Source organism: Equus przewalskii, chromosome 3 (genome assembly GCF_037783145.1).
Source record: "Equus przewalskii isolate Varuska chromosome 3, EquPr2, whole genome shotgun sequence".
NCBI lineage: Eukaryota > Metazoa > Chordata > Mammalia > Perissodactyla > Equidae > Equus > Equus przewalskii.
Window position 1 is genome coordinate 18,112,276 of NC_091833.1, and position 26,974 is coordinate 18,139,249.

General features: G+C 53.1%; 1 protein-coding gene across 3 annotated transcripts; it reads right to left on the bottom strand.

Moving 5' to 3' along the window:
• Positions 1 to 27: 27 nt before the first annotated feature.
• Positions 28 to 21,778, bottom strand: SLC12A4 (solute carrier family 12 member 4). Of its 3 annotated transcripts, none has more exons than XM_070613730.1 (24): positions 21,595 to 21,778; positions 16,640 to 16,734; positions 15,074 to 15,205; positions 11,494 to 11,640; positions 11,353 to 11,407; positions 9,394 to 9,524; positions 7,861 to 8,102; positions 7,503 to 7,717; positions 6,799 to 6,963; positions 6,621 to 6,719; positions 6,267 to 6,324; positions 5,727 to 5,901; positions 5,188 to 5,306; positions 3,588 to 3,686; positions 3,276 to 3,395; positions 3,020 to 3,124; positions 2,589 to 2,757; positions 2,102 to 2,297; positions 1,819 to 1,988; positions 1,598 to 1,729; positions 1,411 to 1,518; positions 1,029 to 1,216; positions 773 to 906; positions 28 to 596 (listed from the first exon to the last, which is right to left on the bottom strand). In XM_070613730.1, exons 1-24 carry the CDS (start codon positions 21,707 to 21,709, stop codon positions 505 to 507), a joined length of 3,261 nt encoding a protein of 1,086 aa, XP_070469831.1. In that variant the 5' UTR covers positions 21,710 to 21,778; the 3' UTR covers positions 28 to 504. The 3 variants fall into 3 exon arrangements, with proteins under 3 accessions (XP_070469831.1, XP_070469832.1, XP_070469833.1); XM_070613731.1 differs by lacking the exon at positions 21,595 to 21,778 and adding an exon at positions 19,902 to 19,955; XM_070613732.1 differs by lacking the exon at positions 21,595 to 21,778 and adding an exon at positions 17,113 to 17,224.
• Between the last annotated feature and the right edge of the window lie 5,196 nt (positions 21,779 to 26,974).

Genomic DNA, 26,974 nt, shown 5'->3' on the forward strand with positions numbered 1-26,974 from the left:
GAGAAACAGAGCCAGGGGAGCAGGAGGCCCAGAAGTACACAATGTTTTATTGAAAAAGTCAGGCCTCAGCTGGCTGGCTCCATTCAGCTGGGCTTGGTGGGGGTCCCTGCCCACAGTAGCCTAAGCCAGGTCTTCTTGCAAGCATGCTGGGCCAGACCCCCTCCCTTTTGCCCCTCCCCTTCTCTCTGCTGGTGACATCTGAACAATAAATATGCAATAAATAGCGCTCCTGGGCTGGCTGCTTTCAAACTCCACATCAGCCCCCACCAGTCTTATCCAGCTAGGGCAGGCCGCCTGGGGTGCTGGATGGGAAAGTCCCCAAACCTCTCAGGGTCCTGCGGGACCTCGGATCCATCTCCACTGCCAGGCCCAGGCCCAGTCTCCAAGGAGACCTAGCAAAGCTGGGTCCAGGGCAGGGCCAGGCAAAGCAGGGCTGATGGGTGGGTGCCGCGAGGGGGCCTTTACCCTGGACGCATCCACTCTAGTCCACAAGTCTGTACTGGTTCAGGAGTAGATGGTGATGACTTCACGGCCACCGCCACGCACCAACAGCACCCGCTCGAGGCCCTCGGTCAGCACCTCCAGAAATTCCATGTCTGTAGGGCATCAGGTCAAGGAGGCAGCACCAGGACCCAGGGCACCCAGGGAAGTTTGGCCCATCAATGAGAGCTGGGGAAACCTGGCACCCCCCAGGGCACCCAGGAGAGGAGCTCCTGGCCCAACCTCACATGCTGTCCACCTCCCTACTGCCTGTCTCTCTAAAAAGGGATACAGTTCTCATCACCCTCGCTGTTCTTGGGTGGACCAGGCATGTTCAGTAGGACCAGGCGGGCGTCGTGGGAACGTGTGACAATGACTTCATTGAGCTTCACAGCAGTGTGCATGCGCCGCACATTGGATTGGTCCCTGCAGATAATGAAGCTGATCATGGGCCCCATCCCTGGCATCCACAGAGCTTGTCTACCCCGATCCCACCTCCTACCCCTCCATCCCACTGACGTGGCTGTGTCTCTTTTTGCTGTACTCACGGCTTAATATGCACCAGCTCCCGGAAGTTGTCAGGGGCGTGGCTGGGGTTCCAGGGCTCAGCTGCCATGTACTTGTCCCGTGTCCATGTCATCTGGATCTTGTCAGCCCCAGCTGCAGACTCATCCTCCTCGTCCGAGTACAGGCTCTCCAGCCGAAGGGCTGAGTGCCGATCCTTGACTAGCTGGGCCTGAGGACAACCAGAGCCCTCAATGCCATGGGAGAAGGTGGGGCCTGGCTGGCCCAACATGATCACCTGACCTCAGGGAAATGGCACTGACTTGAGTGGAGCTGGAGTGAGTCATTCCAACACCCCCACTCATGGTGTCTCCAAAGGCCTGCCCCTGCCTCCTGCCCCTGCCCTGAACCAAGAAGGCCACTGACTTCTCGCTCCCGCTCAGTCTTGGTCAGCCTCATCTGCCGCAGCATCTGGGACCGCTGCTCCATCATCAGTGTCCGCTCGTAGGTATATGCAGAGATGTCACTATTATGCTAGGGAGAGGATGGGCCATGAGGACTAGGCTGTGTGGAGCAGGGCCTCCACAAGGCCACACCAGGGTGGGTGGCTCACCATCTCCACCACTTCCACCTCTGCCTCAAGGCGTAGGTGGTACAGAAACACAGCTAGATCTTTCTTCATCTGGATGCTGTTGTCGTCCATCTGGGCCACCGTGAAGATCCGCATCCGGCACTTCCTCCAAACCTGTAGCAATGGAGCAGGTGGGTGGTTCCGTCACACCCATCTCTCCAAGGGACCAGTTCCTCTCACCCAGGCCCACCTGCCTGGCCCACCTTGTGCTGGCGCAGCAGGAAGGGCAAAAGCATGAGCATGCCACCATCATGTACAATCCACCACACGTCGATGTGGCCCTCCAGGTAGCGCTCATGGTTGCTCGGGTAGAAGGCAATGTTCTTGGGCACAAGCAGGGCCAGGTGGGCGGCTGTGGTGCAGCGCACGGTGTCTGGGGAGGAAGGGTACTACTGACTGCCAGCCTGTGGTCCTCTGTCCTCTGTCCTCACTTAACCCCTGACACCTGTCCCACGTGACTGAGCCCAGGCCCTGACCCTTACGCACCGATAAAGGTCTTCCAGGCACGTGGGTCTTCACTCTGTCGCCAGCCATAGGGCCAGCCCAGCACCACGGAGTTATGCCTCATGCCGCCCAGGCCGCAAGACTGGATAAGGTGGGCCAGCCCCTCACGCACCTTGCTGGCTACCACCACCTGGCAGAAGCCTTTCACTTTCTCAATCTCCATCATGTTCTTGATTGTCTGTGGGGAACACACTAGGGTCAGAAGGCAAGGCCATCAGTGTCCTCTCTGCTGGGCTCCCTCCCAAGGCCCCTAGGGCACAGAAGTACTTGGGGATGGGGGAGGAAATGGGGACAAGCTGCCCACCCAGAGGCCATGTTTCCAAGATGGGACAGTCATACCCCCACCCTTGCTCTAGCTCTCAGGTGGCAGCAGTGCTACCCATCTGGCTGGCCAGGATTGGTCCCCTCCCCTATGTGCCACTCCAGACACCTCTAGTCCGGCTCAGCTCCCTGCCCCTGCAGCATGCACCTGCTCAGCGGCCTGGGCCTCGCCATAGCTCTCCAAGAAGCTGCCTTGGATGACAGAACCAACGATGGTCAGGCCCTTGCCGGCCTTAAGCTGAGAGGCAAAGGTGAGGAGCCGTGGGTACTTCACGTGAAGGTCCTCGTCTAGCTTCAGCAGCACCAGCAGCTGAGGCCTGCGGTGGCCGGATGGGGAGGCAGCCTGAGACCAGGGCCAGAGGTTTCCAGGGAGCCCCTCTTCTTCTCCCTTCTCGGCTCACAGGCCCCGCAGGTTTAGGTAGCAGGGATCAAGGACTCAACATGCAGGAGGGTGCCCCTGGCAACCCTAGGACAAGGAATGTGGACTGGGGAGGGGGAGCCAGCACCTCTTGACCCTCCCACCCTCAGAGCACCCCCTGAGAACCCAGAGTGGCCTTGCTAGTCTGGGTGTGAACTCACCGCCAGTTCTTGGTGTGTGGAGGCCCCTCCTCTAGCCGCAATAGTGCATAGCGGGCAGCGCTCAGGGACAGGCCTCGGATCCCGTCACCCCACTCCTTCTCAGCCCTGCAGAGGCCAAAACTGGTGAGTGCCTAGATTCTGTCCATGTATATGTGAGATGGCACCCATGGTGGCTAGAAAAAGATGGTTCAGTTCCCCTCAACCCAACATACAGACCACCCCACTTGCCCCGACCAGACAGCAGCCCCTCACTCACCCTTGGTACTCAATGTACTTGTAGATCATGCCCGCGATGAGCATGGCGACCAGGGCGTAGTACCAGGAGGAGACAAACATAAGGGCCAGGCAGAGGCTCATGCCCAGGAAGGACAATGCCCTGGGCCAGAGAGTGGGAAAGGGAATCAGGGCAAGACCAGTAGGGCCCCAGGCCAAGCCCCCCAATGCCCCAATCTCTCACCAATACCAACTGCTGCCCAGGAAACTCAAACCCCATTCAGAATGGGGCTCCTGGCTTCCCCAATAGCTCTTGTGTCAGATGACTTGGCTCAGGGGTCTAGCTGGCACTTACCAGTGATAGTACTTGAACCGGGGTCGCCAGTTGGGGGTCCTCAGGAGTGTCTGCACAGCACAGGCCAGGTTCACAAACAGGTAACACATCAGAAAGAACCTGCAGCACAGGGAGTGCATGGTACAGAGCAGCCTACTTGGCAGCCAGGTACTTGATGTCCCCACCCCTCCTCAGGCTGGGCCTTGACTAGGAACTGGGACATGTCATGGCAATGCTGTGCATGGGCTCAGCCAGGTCTTCTCAGCCTCCCAGCACCCACTCCCACAGCCTGAGGCAGATGAGACTCCTGCAGAGGTGTCCTCAGAGCCAGGTCTTAGAGGATGGGCAAGTGTTTGCAGGCAGAGGAGGTGGGAGTGGGCTGCAGGCAGGGGGAGCAGTGAGTGTAGAGCTGCGGAAGTGGATGGTGCTGAGGAGTACTCAGTGTCTGGAGATGGCGGGTGGCAGATGGATGAGGAACTGTCATGAATGTGGGGAGGGGTAGGCAGGGAGAAGATGACAAGGGCCATTTTGAATATACTGAATTAGAGACACTTGAGGGACACTACAGTGGGTGTGGGAGACTGGGACATGGGTGAGGCCTGCTGCGTGAACCCTCCAAGGAAGACAGCAGAGGAGCAGAGGGCTAAGGCAAGGGGGCACCAACCTCCACCCTCAGTTGGCGCGAGAGAAAGGCAGACAAGAAGGTAAGGGGACTTACCAGAGAGGGCATGGCAGGGGGCAGGGACTCTCATGAGAGGGCAGTGGTCAGTCCCATCAGGACTGCCAGGAACAGCCACATGACAAAAACTAAGAAATGTCCTCTGGCTTGGGCAGTGAGGGGTCACTACCCAAGACGACTGTCGCAAGAACAGTTTCAGGTGTGTGCTTATGTGGGTAGAGATGGGCAGTAGCAGAAGGAGGTTGTGTTGAGGGGGACAAGAGAGCACTGACTCCAGCAGGCCTGGCTGCGGCTGGAGCGAGGAGGCTGCTTCAGGGGGAAGGAGAGCCTGTCAGGCCTACAGGCTGAGTGGGGCAGTGAAGGGTAGTCCCGTCATAACCGAACAAACAAGAGGGAGCATCAGCAGTGGAGTAAGATGTGTGAGGAGAGATGGAGTGGACCCCAGCACTGGCAGAGGTGAACACAGCAACCACGAGAGCTCTGCCTCAGGGACCCCCAGAAATTGCCACATGTCGAGCACCCCCTGTAGGGCACTGGTAGACTCAAATGCCCAGCTGATCCCAGAACTCTAAAAGCAAACAACTTTGAAAACAGATGGACAGGCAGTGGTGGCTTCATCAAGGCAGCAGGGACAGGGTGCTTGCCCTCTCTAGGAATGGAGGGCTGTTGGCTGCCTGCTCTGGGAGTCGCCCACAGAGGGGTGTGGGACCTGTGCTCTCTTTAAAACTTCTGTGTAAGTGCCAGGCTTGCTCCTGAATGCAGAGGTAGGCTGAGCTCTGCCAGGCAAACATTGCCCCATACAGCCAGACATGTCTCACAGTTGTGCTCTCAACATCAGACAGGGTCACAGGGAGGTGCTGGGGCCCCCAGCTGAGGGGTACCAATGGTGCAAGGAGCCTTTCCCAAGACTGTCCCCATGCCCCACCCTGGCTCCCAGCTCACATGGATAGAATGGGGGCCACCATGTCAAGGGAGGCAATGAGGATGCCCAGCTCAGCGATAAGTGCCGTCAGGAGGAGTGCCCACGTTGGTTCACCATTTGCCTTCCCGTGACCAAACACCTGCGTGGACCAGGGTCAGTGAGGTCAGCAAGGGAACAAGCAGGTCCCATCACCCCCATTCCACACCTTGGGCCACAAGCTACAGCCTGGCCTCCATCACCCTCAAGCACCTCCTCTGGGGCTCAGGCCACACCCATGCCTATCCTAATAGGTACCACAAGTTTCCCTGGCCCCCACTTCTCCAGACCTCTCTGCTTTGGATGAGCCATAGATAAGCCATGAAGATTCTGGGCCCAAGCAGCTCTGCCAACAACACATCAGGGCCAGGGTAGCTCTCAGCAACTCCCCATGGATGGCTACATGGCCCTGGGGTCACTATGGGCGCCAAAAGGGTGTAATGCATTATCCCCTACTTCTCTCTCCCAACCAGTGTGAGGGGCCAGGAGCACCCAGGCTGTGGGAGAACGTAGAAGGGCTCACCCGGAGGAAGGGGATAATGTTGTCTTTGGCAATGGCTTGCAACAGGCGTGGCGCCCCAGTGAGGCTCTGCAGGCCAGCACCACAAGTTGAGAAGAAGGAGCCGATGACGATGACCCAGGGCGAAGGCCAGGCCAATGTGCCCACCACCAGGTTCCTACTGACGCCGTCACCATACCTGCAGGGGCCAGGCTCAGTCCATGCTCCACGCAAGGAGTCCCCCCAAATCCTGGGTGGGGCCACCCAGAGTGAGGGATGTCAGGGGTCAGGAAGGGTGGCTATAGTGGGCAGAGCTGTGGCCTCTTAGTGGAAAAGGCCAATCCACCAGCTCCTACCCTTCCCCCTCGGCCCAGCCTTAATCCTGATGTCACCATCCTCTCAGACTCAAAAGTCCTGGTGAGGCCTGACCCACTTAGTGACACAGACCACCACTGGCAACTAACAGCCTACGGATATGTGTGGGACCACTTGTGTCAAGGGGACTGGTGTTAGGGCAGGCAAAAGCTGAGCCGACTGCCACAGGAAGGGGCCCAGATCACTCACTTGTCTCGGAGTACCACACCCTCGATGCAGGCGCCAAAGAGAACCACACTGCTGAAGTCTGCAGCTTGTCAAGGAAAGCTAGGCCACCACTGCTACTGCTGCCCCCACTCATTCCCCATACAGGACCCACACGCCTCTTGCCCTAGCCTTAGCCAGCAGACTCAGCTGGGACACCTATAGCTGAGGGTTTCCTATTGTGCACACATCTTTTGAGTGAGTGCATGTGTGTGAGGAGGTAAGGTATATAAGCATGCATGCATGTGTGGTGTGTCTGTGCATGCCAGCTAGTGACCTATACGCAGGTAAGTGCCTTCTTTTCCCCTCCCCACCTGCCCCAGGCCTGAGAAAGGATACACACAAGGGAAGTTGTAACGATGGCCAGAATGGTCCCCACCGGAATGGACTTCTGGGCATCACGGAGGTCCCCGGAACGGTTTGAGCCAGCCATAATGCCTCCAAAAACAGACAAGACTCCTTCAGGGGCTCCTCAGGAGTCGGGGCAGGGCTGGGTGGGTGGGCAAGAGAGGCTTACCTGTTACAGAAGGGAAGAAGATGCCCACCAGCACGGTGAAGGATGTGGCGATGTCAGCCATCACATACAGGGACAGGCTCTCCTTCAGGCCAAGGGCGTCTGTGGAGGGCAGCCCGTGCTTCTCCACGACCTCACCCTTCTCCAGGTAGGCGCTCCACAGGTTTTCTGCGGGGGCAGCAGCATCACCACTGCAGCCCCACTTACTTCCCAGGGGCAGTTTGGGGGCAGTCTAGCCAGAGCCTGCAGATCTAAGAGGCTCTGGGGGCTTCAGGGGTGGCTTCAGCCACAGGACTGCTCTGGCCACAGGGAAGAAGCTGCCTGGCTAGAAGTGTGACAGGCAAAGGTGGCTGAACCAGCCAGAGCCCCACCAATGCCTGCCTCTTAGACAGAGGCCCTTTAATTGCTCCTGTGAGAACAATCCCAGGCAGGGTCAGGGGCTGGTGGCTGGGGAGAGAGGGGCTGCCAGAACTTTCTAGGGGCTGCTGCAGGTCTGGGACACTGGCCAGATCAGCTCCATTCACCCAAAACTTAGCTGCCAGGAGCCAGGCTGAGAGGATACTGCTGGGCCGGGAAGGCAGCCAGAACTGCCTTCCATTCCTGAGCTGGCCACACAAGGACAGCTCTGTGCTCCACTCTCTATGCTCATTTCCTGCCTCCTGCTCAGCCTGTGGGTCAGGAGCAGGAGGATGGGAGGGAGGACGCACCCTGGAGCACGCCGGCAGCTGCACCAGGGATGCCAGGGATCTCGGTCACATTGTTGAGCAGGAAGTAGGGGTCACAGGAGTCAGTGGTGAGGTTGGGGCTGTGGCAGAAGAGGGTCCATAGCTCGGTGGCCACTGTCTCATTGTCTACCATGGCTGTCTTGGCACAGACGTCAAACTGGTCCCGGGACAGGGTCCTGTTGCCCAGCATGCATACCCTGTGGGCAGAAGCATCAGCACCTGCTTAGCTGAAGGCCCCAACCTGTTCTCACCCAGCAGCCTTGGGAACTCAGGGCATCAAAGGCCATCTACTTGGGAGGGATGTTAGTGCAATGCCTGGATGTATCCCTGGATTACTTACGGAAACACAGGAGGGTCAAAAATAGACTTGATGCCACCAGCGTAGATGGAGAGGATGGAGATGATCACACAGGCCAGGAAGAGCGAGGCAAATTTGTTTACATACTTGACACCAACAAACACCACCAGTGTCATGAAGGTCAGAAAAATGGTCCCATACACCCGCATATTGTTCAAGGTGGCACTCGATGTGTCGTGAGTGCCTGTTGGGTAAAAAATGGCGGCCGGTGGGGCAATGTAGGTCTGAAACAAGAAGACCGATAAGGAAGCTTCAATCTTCCTATTTGAAGAGTGAATCCTGTCATTTTGGTTGTATTTTTAAAAGAGTATCCAGAAAAACCCAGTCACAAAAGACCACATATTGTATGGGTACATTTATATGATGTCCAGAATAGGCAAATCTGATTAAATCTGATTAAAGACAGAAAGCAGATCAATTGCTGCTTAGGGCTGGGGAGAATGGAGTGACCACTAATGAGTATGCGATCTCTTCTCAAGGTGATGAAAATGTTCTAAAATTGATTGTGGTGATGGTTGTACAACTCTGTGAATATAAAGCATATGCTGTATACTTTAAATGAGCAGTGAATTGTATGATATGTGAATTATATCTTAATAAAGCTATTATTAAAAAAAAAAAAGACACAAGAGCCAACCCAAATACCTAAATAGCCAAAATGGAACAGTTTGAGCAACAAATAAATAATGATACTATTGAATTGCGACCCAAAGAATAAAATAAATATCAGGAAGTCCATTCTGATATAAATACATGGTTGAATAAATAAATAAATGGGGAAAAGGACAAATTTTCCATACAGAAGAAATCCAAACAAAAAATGTAAGAATGTAAGAAATAGAAAAACAAACAAAAGACCCAGAAGATCCAGGAATGGGGTTCACACTACAGGCAGAGGATCTGGAGGCAGTTCCTCTAAAAATCTCCTACTGTCTGGATCCCCAGGGGTAGGCACTTGTTATCCTGTGCTCCCCACTGTCCCTCCACCTCTTCTCCTACTGCCTGGGGCAGTTCAGTGGGGAGTGAAAGCTGAGTCAGAGCACACATGGGGCTCACGGAGGAGGCACTGACCTCCAGATAGGGTCCTTTGGCTGCTCACCCTGATACAGGGACACGGAGAAGCTGGCTCTAAAGGGTACTGGCACAGAGTCCTGGGGGAGACAGAACTGGCCAGAGCCCACATAAGTCCAGGAGGCAGGCTCTGCGTCACCACCAAGATCCGTCACTGAGCTAAATGCAATAGTTCACAGACCACCTGCCATGGCTGAAATGGTCCCTGGGTGGATGGAACATCCAGGGCCAAGGTGAAGGCAGCAAGGGCCCTTCCCTGATTGGCCCAAACTAGGAGTTGAAGGGGAGACTGGCTTGAGCAAAGACCTTTCTTTCTCGAGGAGCCCTCCCATATTATAATCCCCAGACCCTGGCCAGAGGTGAGGAGAGCACGAGCAGCCTGGGCCTATGCGAAAGGGACTGTTTGCACAAGACCAGAGTTGGCCAGGGATTAGCCTAACTCACCAGCAAGATCTCAATGGCCCCCAGGATGTACATGGCCGCTGCAAATGTTGTTCCCAGATAGAAGCACAGGCCCACAGCACCTCCAAATTCTGGTCCCAGTGAGCGGGAGATCATGAAATAGGAGCCCCCAGCTACAACAGAGAAAGTACACACAGGTCAAGGCTGGTTCTTCTTCAAGGGGTCTCCTCCATGAGAACCCCTCACAACCACCCAGAGGGACAGGGATTGCTTTTCCCATTTACAGATGAGCAGATGGGTAGGGAGACTTGCCCAAGGCTGCATTATTAGTCAGTGACCAGGCTGGGGTTGGACCCCATTCCCATCTGACTGCAATGCCCAGCACGGGGCCAGTGAAATGGCTGCTTTTCTGGGGCAGCTCTAGGTCTGCAGCAGTGCCTAAGTGGCCCACTGTCTCCCAACTCCCTGCACTCAGGCCAGTCCCCACAGCCTCTACTGTCTAGGTGCATCCTATCTCAGCATGCCTCACCCCTCCTGACCAGGGTAAGGACTGTATCTGGTCCGGTTTTTTGTCCCTGGAGCCCAGCACAGGGCCTGCCACCAGGTGAGTATCCATGGTTGACCCTCCTGTCCTGAGTCTGTGCTTCCATTAGAGTCTAACACCCCTGGCAAGACTGACAGAGTCAACACTGGGCCCCAGGGCCAGCAAGGGTGCAGGGGACAAGAGTGATCCCATGTTGCTGGTTGAATCTGCTCCTGATAAAACTTCTCTGCTGAAAAATCTGGAACAAGGATCAATAAACTTTAACATGGCTAATCCTTTTCATGCTGTAACCCCACCTCTAGGATCCTCTCCTAAGAGAACTGCCAGGGGTGTGAACAGAGATCCATGTGCAAGGCTGTTCATGACAACACTGTTTACAATGGTGAAAAAGCAGAACCCAAGAGTAGGAGAATAATCACATAAATCAAGTAATATCCTATCAATCCTGTTTAAAAAACAAATATACTGTTCAAAACATTTGGGAAATACACACACACACACATACACATACAGTTTGAGGAAAAAAATATGTCAATACTTTACAAGACCCTAAGACCATATGCCAAAAGGCTAAGAGTTATAAACCCAAGTTGGTAGGGTTATGGGTACTTTCAATATTCCCCTTTACATTTTTCTGCACTTTCAAATCCTCTTATGGCAAAGATATATTACCTTTTTTTCCCCTATTACTTTTATACTAATAAAGCTGTCATTAAAAAAAAAAAAGGGCTGGCCCAGTGATGCAGCGGTTAAGTGCGCACGTTCCGCTTCGGCAGCCTGGGGGTTGCTGGTTTGGATGCCACGTGTGGACACGACACCGCTTGGCAAGCCACACTGTGGTAGGCGTCCCACATAGAAAGTAGAGGAAGATGGGTACAGATGTTAGCTCAGGGCCAGTCTTCCTCAGCAAAAAGAAGAGGATTGGCAGCAGTTAACTCAGGGCTAGTCTTCCTCAAAAAAAATAAATAAAATAAATAAATAAATAAATAAATAAAAGGATCCAGACACAGGAGCCAACCTGAATAGCTAAATAGCTAAACTGAAACAGTTTGAACAACAAAATAAATAATGATAGTACTAGATTTTGATCCAAGGAATAAAATAAATATCCAGGAGTCCATACTGATATAAATACATAGTTGAATAAATAAATAAATGGGGTCTCTGAATCCTTGGCTTGGGCTACGAGGTATGCCCCATCACCTTCTTTGTCAGCTCTAGGCCCCCTTTTTAAAAATTACTTTTACACTAAAGCAAACAAAACACAAAACACTAGAGCAATCCCAAACTCTGTCAAATAAGGATGCTCCTAAGTGATGGCACTGTCAGGGAGTCAGGAACTAGGACCCCATCAGAGAACGGCTTGGTTAGGGGTGGCCGTGAGAGTTACCGGTCATGTCAAGGTGGATTCTGGGCCCATTCCCCCCATCAGGCCTGTGGTGGCGCTACTCACCCACCTGGAACCACGCCATTGGTGGCGATGGCGCTCATGGAGATGGCCGTCAGCAGGGTCTGTGGGAAGGAAGGCCTGGGTGAGCAGCTCAGCTGGGCAGGCTCTGTGGGGCAACCATGGCCCCTGCCCCAGCTAGGATACTCACACAGCAGCAGCAGATGAGCACAATGAGGAGGGCCTGCAGCACACCAGCTGTGCCCACCATCCAGGTCAGCCGCAGGAAGAGGATAACCCCGAAGATATTCTGCAGGCAGGGCAGGTACACTCCCATGAGGGTGCCCATGCTGGGCGCCTATGGAGCAGAAGGGGGTGGGGGGCACAGAGCATCAGAGGGGCCCAGATGCACCATGGAAGGCCAGCCCCTAGTCACACAGCAGTCCCCGACCCCCAGGGTGTTCTGCCAGAGAACAGGATGGAGAGGGGCATCCTGAATGGAGTCCTGGGGAGCACACAGGGTAGGGTGACAGCTAGGATATCTATGTTGACTTTCATATGTGAAGATGGTTTGGGACTGAGAAGGTATAAAACCTGATTCTTTTCAAAACCCCATGTGTGAGATTTTAAGCCTCACCTCACCCTCAAGGTACTGCCCCCTTCCTTTCTTTTCTTTCATTAAACTTCTAGAAAGAGAGGTCTGTCTCTGATCCCCACCTTCTCACCCAGCAGTCCCCATGTCACCCAAGCCAGAGTCCAAGAAGCTGTTCCTGGCCCTCCCTCTCTCCAACCCCCAACTCCAGTCCAGGTGGACACTGAGTCCTGTCCAGTCTGCCTCTCAAGCTGCCATGCGATCAGCCTGCCTTGCCTCAGCCTTAGTCCCTTGAAAATGGGGCACTACACCTGGGGCACCTGGATGGTGTCCTCCTGTGCCCCTCAACCTCTCCACTCTCTAGCCCATTCTGCTGCCAGAGCAGGTCTCTGAAAACCAAATTCAGTCTCATTATGCCTGCTGAGAATGCTTTGCATTGTCTATCCTGTAATCCACAGTGTGGGCCAGACTCCTTGGCTTGGGCCACCAGGTGTGCCCTATAACCTTCATTGTCAGCCCTAGCCCCTGATGACATCGGTTCCTCAGAGCCTCTGAACCAGTGCATGTGCTGGGCTCTGCCTGGGCAGGTCAGCCCCACCTTACTGCCTGGCAAACTCTTCTTCAGTTAAATCTGCAGGAGGCTTAACTGTTGCCTCTTCCAGGAAGTTCCCCCAAGTTGCCTTAGGTGGAGTTGGTACTTTCTCTTACATCCCCTCAGCATCTGATATACCCTTCCATCACAGTGGTCCCTTCAGGTCATGGTAACTGTTCACTCGAATGTCTCATGACTACCCTGGGGTAGACTCGGCTTGTTCACTGTTCTATCACCATCAAGCACTGCAGGTACCCAAAAGGTGCTCCTGAGCCCAGAGAGTGTTGCCTTGGAAGGCCCCTGGGATAACCTGTTGGGAAAATCCTGCATAGAGAGTAGAGCTTCAGGCTGAAGGGAAGATGAGGAAGGTCTGATGGGCATATCCAGACAAGATTTCTCAACACTCAAAGGGCAGAGCAGGGGCCAGCCAGGAGGCGGGCAGAGGCGGAAGCACAGAGGCAGGGCTGGCGCCTTCTTGAAGAACTAAGCTCCCATGAGTGCAGCCCAGGGTAGTGGGGCACTACCACCAGAGCCCCAGCAACTCTTCTGAAGGGTCCAGGCCTGGGGCAGGTTCTGTGTACAGCCTACGGGACCTCAGAAAGCCTGGAAGGGCCCAAGTAAGAATGAATGGTCCTTTAACTGTCCTGCACAGCACAGGTGACAGATATACCTCATCTGGCTCTGTCTGAGCCTTACTCAGAGGCCCTGGACCACCCATTGGATAGTGGCAGCTCCCAGCCCCACCTCCACTTTAGGCTGAGTCACTCTTAAAAAAGGGCAGTGTGGGAAAGGGTAGGGCCGGAAATGCTTTCTGCATCCCCAAATAACCTTTGGCAGCCTCAGAAGGTCACCAGGCCGGAGCCAGAGCAGCTGCTATGGAGAGGTTTGGGTCTTGGCGTGGTGTGGTTGGAGGCCTGCCCTTCCTGCTTTAAACCTTCTTTTTCTGAGGCCCCTGCTCAGACCCGCCCTGGCTGAGGACCACAGCTCAGTGTTCCCAGCTCCGTAGCTTTCTACCAATTCACTATGGACTTGACCAGGCTCTTCCTTCCTCCATGGAAAAGCCATTGGAGCCAGGATACTCAGCCATTCTCTCATATCCTTACTCTAGGGCCAGGTGAGCTGGGCAGGTAAGCTGAGGCTGGACCCCAGCATCCTCACTAGCTCCTCAGAAGGCCAAGGGACCATGGCCCTTCACCAACCCAAGCTTCCTTCCGACACTCTTGTTGAGATGTGCACTAGCCTTTCTTAGGGACCTTCTTACTCCCAGCCACCAGCTCCCTGGACTTGGCCCAAAGGGACAGGGAGGACACTCTTACCCAAGGATCCTATCACCCACCACAGGCAACACTCTCAGAGGCTGAGACCCCCACTGCAGGGCTGAATAGGGATAGCCAGAGATAGTCAGGGTTCTCTGTTATCTGCAGTGCAGAAAATGTCAGCAAAATCACAACCAGCAGGATAGGGTGGGGGTCAGGTCTGTGTGACCTCAAGATCTCAGCTGCCCTCTCTAAAGTGTGGGCTGGTTTGCGACCTGGAGGGGCAAGGTGAGAGATGTACACAGCCTGATCTACCCTCTTTCCTTGGCCCACCCCAGCAGGGCCCAAATCTCACAAGCAGGTCTGAGGCTGGGGTCCCAGCTTATCCCAACCAAGAGCTCCTTCTGCCTGTGCTGACCTCCAGCAAGAGTACTACAGCCAGTGCCAGACCCAAGCTCCTTCCAAATCACAGCTACTTCCCAAACCTCAGGGAGTCAGTAGGTGGAGAGGGAGGACTCTTTTCTTCCAAACAGAAAATGTAGAAGAAACCCCTCCCCTCAGTTAAACTAAGCCCCGTCACACAGGGGAGCTGAGCAAAGATGTGCAAAGTCATCTAAAGAGAGAGGAAAGCTGAAGGGCCAGAGGCCTGGACAGCAACCAGAGATGGGACCAGGAAAGGAAGAGGGAAGCCCCAAGAGGCAGTGTTATGCTCCCATCACGTCCCCACCCTGGCACTCAAAGAACCCATGGGCCACTGGAGGAGTTTGCCAGTGGAGCCAACACAGTGAGAGGCAGAAGGGTTTGGTCACTTGCTCTAGGTCACACAGCCCTACGGGACAACCTGGTTCTTGGTTCCAATGGTAACATCCTTATCCATCTTGATGAGATGCCAGTGATCAGGCATTATACATAGTCACATATCTCACAGTAAATCCACAAATCTGTCTCCCAGTGTTATCCATTGATCTAATCTAGCTAAGTCATAGTAGGCAAGTTAACACCCCTGACACTCAGTTTCCTCATCTGTAAAATGGGGGTGATAACAGCACCTACCTCACAGCTTTGTTGTGAACATGACCCACTGTTTAGCGTGGTACTCCCCACACAGAGAGGGCTGAGTAAAGGCAGCTGTCACTTTGTCATTTCTGAGGGCCTCTCTGGCCCTCTACCCCCTCTAGCCTTCTGTCCCCCTAAGGGGCTCCTCCTTGGCCCACTCCTCAAAGCCTCTTTGAGCCCAATGCTCTCAATGCCCATCCTTCAATGTTCACCACCATCTGGGGAAATTGCCAGTTCCATGGTATGGAGTCTGTCTTCCCAGGAGTGGCCCCTCTGCTACCCCTGACCAGCTTACCTTGGCTACTCTTCGGCGGGTGCCCTCCCCACTTTCAGCCTCCTCATGCTCCTTGGCACCCTGTGTGAGGTTGGTGTAGCTGACGAGCTTGCCCAGAAGAGATGATACCTTTGGGCGGATGTCCAGCTCTTCCTGTAAACAGAGCCACAGGGCAATCTGGCAAGGGGCCCGGCTGGTGCCAGGCTACCTGTGTGTAGCCAGCAGCCTGGCCTCTGGCCCCTTGCCAAGCCCTGAAGCAGGCCTGGACCTGATCCCAGCTTTTTTTTTGCCTGGGGAATCCCAAATCCTCCAACTGAGCAGGTGTGGGCACCACACCCCAGCACACAGCACTCAAAGGCTTAGCCCAGCGGCTGCTTCTCCCTGCCCCACCTTGGCTACAATCACTACTAGTCCATTTGTGAAAACTACCTGCCTCAGGGGAGAGGGCAGGGCACACAGCTGGCAGACAAGTGTATGGTATACTTCATCATGCCTGTTCTGGCTGGCTACCTCCCAGCTATGAGTGGGCCTCTGGGACTTATCTGCTCTCAACTCTCCCACAAAAAAAGCCACCCAGTTACCTCAGGGAACCAAAGAAGTCAAAAGAAGAATATTTGGAACAAGTGGTCTCTCGTATCTGCCTAAACCCTGATCCTCCTGAGTGGTCTTCCCCACTGCCACAGGCTCTGTAAATAACCCACCTCAATTCCCAAGGTGGGATCCTGGCCCCTGAGCCCATCCTCAGGTGGAGCCAAGTCAAGGCCTTTGCTGCAGAAACTTGCTGCTTTCTCGCGTCAGGAGGCCTCCCAGGGCTCAGGTTCTCCAACCTCCACCCGAGTCTAGGCTTTCCCTGCCCCTGCGGCCTCCCCAGCACTGTGCCTCAACCTGCCTCTTGCCCACATTTAGTCTTCTCCTGTCCCTCAGCTCCTTTCTGATCCTATACACAAGGAGAAGCTGGTTTGGAGTCACAAGTGAAGATGCAGGTCTTTGGGGGCATGTGGAGATTGAGGAGCCCACAAGACTTGCATGGGGCAGCTGAACGTGTGGGTCAGAGTTTAGGGGCCTAAACCATGCCTTAAATCCAACTTCTGAGCTTGAGTCTGAAAAGGATAAAGTTCAAGTTCAGAGGCACAAAATTGGTAATGTTTCCACAGAGGTGTCCACTGAGGCTGCAGATGTGGAGAGAAGGGCTAGATCCACAGAGAAGGACCAGGCCTCAGAGAAATAGAGAGAAGAGTTCACAGGAGAGAGAAATCATGGACTGGGAGAAGTCCTAGGAGTAGAGGGAAGACAGGAAATCGTGAGGGGTGGTCACCTTGCTGAGGGGCTGCATGTAAGTCAAAGTCAATACCCCATGGGATGGGGTTGTGACTGCCTCTGGGAAATCAGTTTCAGTTCAAAGGGCCAAGGGAACTGCAGCCTGGCTGCCCAGGGAGTGAGATAGACAAGCGGAGACTGGAGGAGGAGCCGAGACACAAGGAGGCACAACTGTCCAGGCTGCCTGCTTAGCTAAGACTTGGGTCCTGACAGGCCCCTGCCCGCCCACCTGCCTGCCACACCTGCAGCCCAGAATGGCTCCGCAGCTACCTCAAATAGTGCCAGGTTCCTGTCATAGTAGTCACTTCCTCTGGAAGCCTCCACAGGACAAAGGAAAGGACTGTTCTCTTTGTGGTTGCCATGTCCTGTGGAGAGAGAGGGACAGAATCCCAGTCAGGGGCTGCATCCTGAACCCCTAGCCTGGACCCCTGCCCAGCAGGCCAGCCCACAAAACATCATCTCTCTGGAGCACTTTGGGGGCCAGTGTTACCAGGCTGGGCCTCAGTTTCCCCATCATACCCTGCCAGCTTCCTTGAAGGGCCAGAATTGGCAGAGTGGCCAGTGACCAAAACCCAGCACACCATTTCCTTTTGCAGAAGACACCCGTGCGAAGGCCCCAGACACCCTAGCTCACCCACGTGTTAACACCGAGGGGCGGAGCCAGCCAGGAGGGGCGTGGACCGGCCCTGGAGCACCTTCAGACCGCCCCCGACTCTCCCATTTTCCCGGCCCATCTGGAATACCCAGTGTGCTGGGCGCCTGAGGCTCCGTGTCCTCTGGGCCCTCCCGGGTGCTCCCCTCCAGACAGACAAAGCCACACAGGGCACCTTCTGCCGTCATGGCTAGCACGCGGCAGCTACCCCACCATGCACCGCGCGGGGGCGTCCTGGAGGGCAGCCCGAGGCATGCTGGGAGGGGGGGCAAGCAAGACTGTCCAGAGGGCGGAAGTGGGTCAAGGAGCCAGTAAGGGTCGTCTTCGAGAGTAGGGGCGGTTAGGCGTTGCTGTCAGGAGCCGCTTGTTGGCCTCTCTGCTCCAGATCCCAGCCGCCTACCCCCCAGGCTGGTGAAACAGTGCTTCAGCCTCCAACGAAACCTTGCAGAAAGGAGCTAGATGCACTTTTTTTTTATAAGCCTGCCTTAATTCTCAAAGCTTGGCTGCTTTTTCTGGCCACCCAGCATTCATACTCTTTCCCCTTTTCCAAACTTTGTCTCTTGTGCGTCTCAGTGGGTGACATTCCCAACTTTCCATCAAACAGGCAGAAGACCCCAAGTAGTAGTCCTTTTCTAGTCACTATTTTTTCCCCTCCAGGCAGTCTGGCAGTTGTGGCAGTGGCTGGAGGCCTCACAGCAAATGGGAAGCTGACATCTTGGTTCAAAGAAGCCACATTGGTGTTGGATGGCAATGATTGTGGCAGCAGTGCTGGCCCGGGGTCCAGTGATGGAGGTGGCAACATAAGTGTGTCATCATCTCACCAGGCTAGTAGAATATTCCAGCCATGCACTGGCTGTGTTTGGGTTTTGTGAGAGCCAACTGCCAACCTTCTCTGGCTAAATAGGCCACAATTCATTTCTTTTGTTTGCCGCTAAGAATGCTGAATGATCCATCCTCCATCTGAAATATCCTCTTGCCGTCGGTATAAGACTTGCCTTCTCTGAGCCAACAATCACTCAGCAGGTCCTGCACTGTGGATTCTTTATTACTCAAGGAAACTGACAGGTAAAGCGTGCTGATGACAATTCCTGGGAAAAAGTCGGCTCTTCCTTCCCACAGCATCTGAAAGCGGTACATTGCCGCATCTAGAAACTTGGACTAGCTAAGAGAGCCAAGCAATTCAGTCCCACAAGCCACACAACTGTGTGTAGGTCAGTGCCAACAGTATAGTGTACAAAGGTAGCAGGTCAAGCCAGCCCACTGAGCCATGTTAAAGCCTCATGAGGTCATGTGGCTCCTCAGATACCTGTGACATTTGCCGTGCCCTTGATGCCCATGTTTAGGATCGGGATAAAGAGCAACAAGAGAAATCTGAAAACCGCACATTACATTGCTGGCCCTTCAGTAAGAAGCCTCTGAAAAGTACTCTTGGATTTTTGTGACAAAAGAATGTCTCTCCTGAATAAGTCTGATGCTTCAATTTGTCAGAAAATGGCAGCTATAGAGTTGATCTTATTTCCTTTTCTGCCTTGGCTGCCAGTAATCTCCAAGCTAAATTTATAGTCATCATCTGCCTCAACTCAGAATCCTTGCCCCCTTCCTCTGCATGGTTTTGATGTTTCTGACAGTAACAGTCATTTTTGGAGGCTATTTTTGTTGCATTATCTCTTCTGATTCTTTTGTGGAAATAGGTTGGAAATAAATTATTCTAAGCTTATGCACTGCAGCCTGCCCCACCATTGTTGCCTTGTCTCTCTGAGGAGACCACTAGTATCCACAAAATGTAGAGCTGAGCACACAGCAGTTCCCCCAAAATGCCTGTGGATGGTCCTCCAAGACCTAGTTCATCCCTTGTCCCTTTAGCCATGATTCCAGGACCCTTCCAAGGGTTGCTCTAGTCCTCACAGCAACATTCCAGTAGATATCACTTACTCCTTTTTAGTAACAAGGAAAGTAAGGCTCAAGAGAGATTCAGAGGCAAGGTTATCTAGTGAGAAGGCCCAAACCTGGGTCCTAGGATCCACCAGAGCCAGGTGGGAGCCGAGCTACAGGTTCCCCACTCCTACTGTGAGCCCCAGTCCATCCCAGGGTGCAGTACAAGCCTTTAACTCGAGAAAAGTGTCTGGAGTTTGCGATTTGGCCAGGGTGTGCATACCCAAGGCTCTTGGTGCTCAGATGGCTGGCAGCCTGGCTTGGATTCCTGACCCTCTCTCTGTGTGACCCAGGGCAACCTGCTTACCCTCTCTGTGTTGCCTTGGTTCCTCTTCTATGAAGTCGATAGCAATACCTACTCTTCCAGTTGCCCAGGTGCCCCAGAAAAGGGACAATCTGGTATCAAACACCCAGCAGGTACTCCTTGGAGTTCCCCAAACCCTCTTTTAAGGACAGCTCCCATGGGATTGTGGGAATGTGGGGGGTCTAAGCAGTTCTTGGATGTCTGTACTGCCCTCAGCTATTTCAAAAATCCCAGGGCAGGTCTGGGCATGCCTGCCAGGCCAAAGCTGCTCAGATACCACCTGAGACACCCAGTGAACTGGAGCATGGCCTAGTCCTGGGGCCTGCCTTGAGGTACACATATATGTGTATTCCTCCCAGCAGCTGTGAACACACCAGCTGCAGGTGGGTATCCAGGTGACACTCCTGATCCCTGTACTCACAGGCATCTGCCTGGGGTACCCCTCTAGAACCTCCCCAGCCCCTCTACACAGGTCACAGTGGACTTGATGAGCAGGCCCATCTATGCCCCTTGGAGCAGAGGTGTGGGCCTTCAGAGATTCAGGGACCTGGCTGGGGGTGCCCCACGAGGTAGACCTGAGGCTCACTTTTTTTGTGCCCCCTGACCCTTTGCAGTCCCCACCAAGAAGAATCATAATCACTCACCAGGGCACAGAGTGTCCCCCATACCGCAGGCGCAGCCAAGGTCTGGCTGAAAAGGAGAGGAGGAGGAGGGAAGATAGTGGGAGGAGCTGGCCCAGACTGGAGGGACCTGGCAAGACTTAGCCAATGTGGCTCCAGGTCTCTCCAGTCACCCTGTGAGAGGCCAAGGCGGGGCCAGGGCCTGGGCTCAGCTCTGCCTGCTCACTCACTGGTCCAGACTGATCCTGGGGATGCAGCCCAGACCAGCCTCTGGGAAGAGAGAGCCTCCCAGGGCTAACGGGGGAGCAAGGATGCTGGCTCTTGCTCTGACCACTAGAACAAGGCTGGGGCAGGTGAGGGCATTGGGTGGGGATTGGGGTGTGTGCACACACACGGCTGTCAAGTCTAAAACCTCCACAATGTCCAGAATCCATACCACTGTCTTGTGACATCTGTCCACACAGTCAGGTGACACATACAGCCAATCACCCACATCAGGCATTGATCACCTCAGTCATGTCACCATCACAGACAGACCATACAGGTCAAGATCACACCACCTGACACATGCCACTAACATACATGTTCCCTGCATATCTCCATCCTGGTCAGTCACAGACACAGGCATTTGTCATCAGACATATCACCATCCTCATCATTGACAACCCTGCAGGAAACAGTGGCCATGAGAATGTGCTACCCTGACCCCACCTTCACCCTGTGATACCCATAGCTACACACTTGCACAAGCACAATTACACATGCATATGCCACTACACATACAGACACATGTTCTCAGCAGGGTTCACACTCCAAGAGTGGGCCCTGGACAGTCCCTTGGAATCTCCTGGAGCAGGAGATGGAGAAAGGCGAATAAGGAAAGGCAGCCACCTGGGAGAAGGGAGGAAGGGCTTACCCTCATGCCCAGCCCTAACACCTAGATTGAGTTAGGGAGCTGGATTTGAATCCCCTGGGGCAAGTTATATAACTGTTCCATGCCTCAGTTCACTCCTTCCTAAGTGTGAGTAACAGGACCTATCCCATGGGGGAAATGGGGAGGATTAAATGAGTGAGCCCGTGTAAAGCGCCTAGACAAGCCTAGTTCCGCATGAGCGCTCCACAGATGCCCACTGTACCAACAGATCTAAGCTGGGAGCAACACAAGGGCACTCACAGGCAGTTCCCCATACACCCCCTCAGGCAGACACACCCTTCTCTCCTGCCGGCCAGTGGAGGGAGGCACATGGACGGGGGAGGGGAGGGGCGACAGGGTAGTCTCAGTGGCAGAGACGCCGACGCGCAAATGGGTAGGCGAGGAGAGAAGGGGCTGAGAGCAGTTTACAGAAGGTGAAGGGGCTGGGGTCCGGGCTGCGGCTGTGCTCCCAGCCCGGAGAGGCCAGAGGTGGGGGCTCGGCGCAGTTTAAGCGCCGGGCGGCCCCGCTGGCCTGGCCTCCTCCGTCAGCCACGTCTGCAGCCCCCGCCCGCCGCCCGCAAGGGAGGAGCTGGGGCGGGGAGAGCGGCCCGACCGCGGGCGCCTGGGGCCCGGGGAAATCCTGTCTGCGCGCGCGGAGCGAGGGATTAGTGGCGGCTGGGCAGACTAAGAAAAGTTGGGCCGGCATCGACGTGTGCACGCACGATCCGGGTGCCTGTGTGAGCGCGGGCCCCGCGTGGTCGGCTCCCTCGTCCCCGCCAAGGGCCCCTCTGGGCGCGCCCTCACCGTCCGAGTCCTCCCGCTCGGCGCGCTCCCCGTAGTCCACCCAACTGAGCCCCTCGAGGTTGTCATAGTCGCCGCGCCGCGGCCCGTCCACCGGCACCACGGTGAAGTGAGGCATCGCGCGCGCTCGGCCCCGCCGCCCCGGCCGTCTGTCCCGCTGTCCCCGCCGCCCCGGGTCGGCGCGCCCCGCCCGCTCGCATTCCTCCCCGCTGCGCTCACTTCCTCCGCCCGCCCCCCGGGCCGCCCCTCGGGGGCGGGGAGCAGGAGGGGCTGGGGCCGGCTCCTCCCCGAGGGGGCCCTGGCTGAGTGAAGCCCCCAGGGCCGGAGGACTACTAGCGACTCCACGCCCTGGGGAGTGCCCGATTCCTGTGTGAACTTGGGTGAGGGGCTGCCCTCTCTGAGCCTCAGCGGCGGTACTTGTAAAATGGGAAAATGCTCTTCCATCTCTTGGGGCTACCTGAGGGCTCCGTGAGATGGGGCGCGGGGTGCGCTGGCTCTGCGCTCTGTGCCTAGTAAGCGCTCAGCGACATTTCTGTTACTCAGGGGCGGGGAATGGTAGGGAGGACCGGTCCAGGATCGCAGAAGCCATCCCAGTCCTGCCCAGGGCCTCTCAGCATTCCTGGGTATCCCCTCCCCATTTCCATCATCTCTCTCACCTCTCCACCGCGTCCCTGGAAACTGAACCCCCATAAAAGTCCCGTCCCTTCCCCGCGGCCCCTTACTGCAGTCTCTCCGTGTTGGAGGCGGCTAGGGATTCCTGCCTCCTTCCCCAGAGGCTGCTGCCTCCTGGGTAGGAAGGACACCCATCACCCTCGCCCGGCCCCGTTTGCCCCTTTGGGATGCTACACTGGATTCTTTAGCCAAGTTTTCATCTTGATTTTCTCTTTTACTGTCTCACCTCCTGGGGGTTCCTTTATCCAATCGTCTACTTATTTGCTCTTAACTTTTCTTTTCATTCACTTTCTACTCCATTGCTTCAGATAACTTATCTGGTTGGCTTTACTTTAACATCTTTATCTTTCTAGGCTGTCCTTTCAGCTATTTGTTTCCCTATCAGAAAACCCCAGGGCCCATCTTACTTGTCTCTCTCCATTTTTCTCCCTTTTATGGCTGAGAGGGCTTTAGAACATCAGCATCAGTGGTATCTTCCCCACCCGCCTCAGACACTGCACCCTCTGACTGCGGTCTCCACCCAGCCTCCAGCTCTGGGGCAGAATCAGGAATCAGAGTCTCTGGGCCCTGCCAGAGGACCTCCCAGATGACCACCATTCTGGCCCTACTTCATAGTCAACCTGGCCAGGATTTGTCAACTTGGCCTCTCCCTCCTTCATGCCACCTTTAGCCACCCACAGTAGCAACCTCCTAAATGCTAGAGGTCTGCTCTCTCCGCCTGCTCGTGGTAGAGCCACCTCTTCTGAAGAGAAAGCTCAAGTTCTGCTCTCCGTCCACGAGGCCCTGCTCCATCTGGTCCTCCAACCTCTCCAGCTGCATCTCTCTGCGTGCTCCTCCCCAGCCTCAGTCCTTCTGGCCTCTTTCACTTCCTCAAACTCAGAGTTTCTGCACATCACCTGTTGTTCACTCTGACAGAGTGCTTTTCTACCCTCTGCCCCCACCCTCACTTACCAAACTCCTCCCAATGGAAGTGGTCTCAGCCTAGAGCACCATCTCCTCCCCAGAAGACTTCTCTGACACACACCTTACCACCCCACCACTCTCCCCTGGATGGGTTCCTGTGGGGCACTTTCCCTTCATACTACCCACTGCAGGGAGAAATATGTTGGTAGGGATCTTTGATTAATGTTTTTCGTGCCCACTAGACTGTGGACTTCACAAGGGTGGGACCCTTTTGGTCTTGTCTCCACAGTATCAGTCCCTGGCCCTGACACGTTTTTTAGTAAAGAATGAACATGTGCCCCGCCCTGGTCTTCCCCAATGCTCCACAGAGATTCCCCGTGGCTCCCTCCTCCCATATGGCCTCTCTACTCAGGGGTGGGGTCAGGTGCTATCTAGGGGAGATAGGCCACTACAGCCCAACTGACAACCTTAGACTCCGGGGGGCTCTGTGGCTAGGATACAACTTTCCCCATACCATTGACTGACCAAGTAGCCTGTAACATCAGGGTACTCACAGGCAAAAATAACCTCCCAAGCAAAAAGAAAAAGACCTTTGAGGAGCACAGACATTTCAAAAGAAAGCATCTATCAGGAAAACTATTAGAACATATGGATCAAAAATTCAAAATTAGCCAACTAAACATATTACAAAAGATAAGAGAGAACATTAGCAATATGAAATAAGAAAATATAAAAAAGAATAAGCAGAAATATAAAGTGTCAAAAATATAATTGTTCCAGTGATCTATTGCTACATAACAAATTGCCCCAAAATATAGTGGCTTACAACAACAGTCAACAAAAACATTTATTTGCTTACACATCTGCAAGTTGAGTAAAGCTTGTCTCGACTCCACATGGCATCAGTTGGGGCTGGAGGATCTACTTCTAAGACGACTCGCTCACATTACTAACAAGTTGTTACTGGTTATAGGCTAAGAGCTGAGTAGGGCCGTGGACCAGGGCATTGGGTCCTCTGCATGTGTGGCCCTCTCCATGGGCTGCTTGCCTTCCTCATGGTGTAGTGGCTGCAGTCCATGAATAAGCATCCCGAGAAGCAGGGAGTAGAAGCTGACAGTTTCTTAAGGCCTCGGCCTAGAAACTGGCACAACATCACTTCTGCCACATTTTACTAGTCAAGCAGTTACAAAGCCCAGATTCAAGAGCGGGTAGGGAGGCATAGAAGCCATCTCCGGATGGGAGAAATATCAAAGAAATACAGGACCATGTATTAAAATTACCACAATATTTGAAACAAAGAACACAATAGGTGATCTAATAGCAGAAAGTTATAACTGAGAATGAGTTAATAAATTAGAAAGACCAAATTAAGGACTCCTCCCAAGAGAAGAAAGAAAAAACAAAGAAATAAAAAGTAGAAAAGAGATATGGAGGATAGAAATAGAAGTTCTAATATCTGCACAATGGGAATCCCAGAAAAAGACTAAAATAAAAGTGGAGGAAAAGTACAACAGGAATGAAAACGTTATGCTCAATGTAAGAAGCCAGGCACAAGAGGTCACATGTTGTTTGATTCCATTTGTAAGAAATATCCAGAATAAGTAAATCTGTAGAGACAGAAAGCAGATTGGTGGTTGGGGGAACAAAGAGGATGGGGAGTGACTGCTTAATGGGTGTAGGGTTTCCTTTTAGAATGATTAAAATGTTTTGGAACTAGATAGAGGTGGTGGTTGCAAATATCATGGATGTACTAAATGCCGCTGAGTTATTCACTTTATTTATGTTTTTAAGATTTTATTTTTCCTTCTTCTCCCCAGGACATAGTTGTATATTTTGGTTGTGGGTCCTTCTTGTTGTGGCATGTGGGACGCCACCTCAGCATGGCTTGATGATCAGCGTTAGGTCCATGCCCAGGATCTGAACCAGTGAAACCCTGGGCCACCAAAGCAGAGCACGCAAACTTAACCACTCAGCCATGGGGCCGACCCCTGAACTATTCACTTTAAAATGGTTAATTTTGTAGTATGTGAATTTCACTTTAATAAAAAGAACTTGCTGGAACTATAGGGAGAAACTGATAAATACACCATCACAATGGAAGATGTCGACACAACTGTCGTGGTTACAAATAGGTCAAGAAGAAAACAGCAAAGATGTAAAAGATTTTAATAATACAATTAATGAACTTGACCGAATGGACATACATATAGTTTTACATCCAACAATTGGAAAATTCCATATTTTTATCAAGTATACTTGGAACATTTACAAAAACTGATTATTGGTTGTTTTCTGTTTCCAACCATGATGGCATAACGGGCCAAATATACCTTTCTGTGGAAAAAAAATAGACCTCTTGACAAAATGTAGGACAATGATTTGCAGACATTAGACAATAGGTGGTACAGGACTGTGATCCCAGATGAAAGGGAAATAAATGAAGTGAGCCCTGTATTGCACTAGCTTATTGCCTAGAGATAATTTCCAGGCCACAGTGTGGGAGTGGGAGGAAGAATGGAGAATCTAAACAGAACCCAACGGTCTTGCTGAATTGAGGAGAAAAAAATATCAGTATTTGGGAAAGCCAAAGCAGCTAGAATTTGCAGGGCAGAACATGATAGAGGAGGAAGCTGCACAAAGAGAGAGGTCCTGAGATCTGGAGAGGGTCCCCTTGAGTTGGCCAGAGGATTGATACCTACATACATGAGAGGAAGCTACTCAAGACTGGAGAAAGAACCACTGGAAAGAAGTAGGCTAAACAATTCCTGGAGCTCACATAGTTTATGTTCCCAGTAGCTAAAGTGAAAGACCTTTTAATATATGGGACATTAGCTAGAATCCTCAGAAGGGCATTGCCTTAGCAGTCAGGCTAGATTAGCCCCAGACAAAATAACAATTGTCCTGACAAAGCATTGAGGTCACCTTGTAGAAGCGAGATAAACTCACTCTCCCGAAAATTTGGTTCAGATGTCAAGGCTGATAAGGCTACACGCACTCCAAGAGGGTAGAGAAACATTAAAAGAAAAAATGTAGTAAACAAAAACCAGTGAACTCTACAATTTAAATCGGTGTACTGTATGGTATGAATTATATCTCAATAAAACTGTTTAAAAACAAACAAAAAACCCATTACGTAATTAACCAAATAATTCTAATATTTAGAGAATGGTAGGAGGAGAAGAGGAGAATAAGAGAACTAAAAATCCTCATTTTTCAAATTACTAAGTCAATAAATGATATCTAAAATTTATGACTAAAGAGCTGGCAGTTAGATATATTATTTAGAAATATGGAAGAAAATACCAGTAAATACTAACAGTTAAAAGTGTTGAAAGTGGTGGCTGGGAGAACAGAACTGGAGATTGGGGAGTGTTGGGAGGGGTCGGGGAAGGGCTGTTTACACTATGTGACAATTCAACGTATTATCACAAAGTAAACATCTAAATAATCACCCCCCAAGTCAAGGTACAGATTTTGCCAGGACCCCAGAAGCTCCTTCATGCCTCCTCCAATTGCCACAGTATGTCTCCCCACCAAATGCAGGCACTTTTTCTTAGGTCTTTTTTTAAAAATTTGAGATATAGGGGCCAGCCCAGTGGCGCACTGGTTAAGTGCGCACATTCCACTTTGGCAGCCCAGGGTTCTCCGGTTTGGATCCCGGGTGCAGACATGGCACCGCTTGGCAAGCCATGCTGTGGTAGGCGTCCCACATATAAAGTAGAGGAAGATGGTCACGGATATTATCTCAGAGCCAGGCTTCCTCAGCAAAAAAGAGGAGGATTGATAGCAGATGTTAGCTCAGGGCTAA

Bases quoted from the DNA above. Each gene is read 5' to 3' on its own strand.
- SLC12A4 (XM_070613730.1), bottom strand. From the start codon at position 21,709: ATGCCTCACTTCACCGTGGTGCCGGTGGACGGGCCGCGGCGCGGCGAC. The intron at 11,408-11,493 runs GTGAGTATCCTA...TCCTTCCCACAG, and splicing joins TGCTCATCTGCTGCTGCTGT to ACCCTGCTGACGGCCATCTC. The intron at 1,730-1,818 runs GTGGGCCAGGCA...CCATTGCTACAG, and splicing joins TCCTGCTGCGCCAGCACAAG to GTTTGGAGGAAGTGCCGGAT.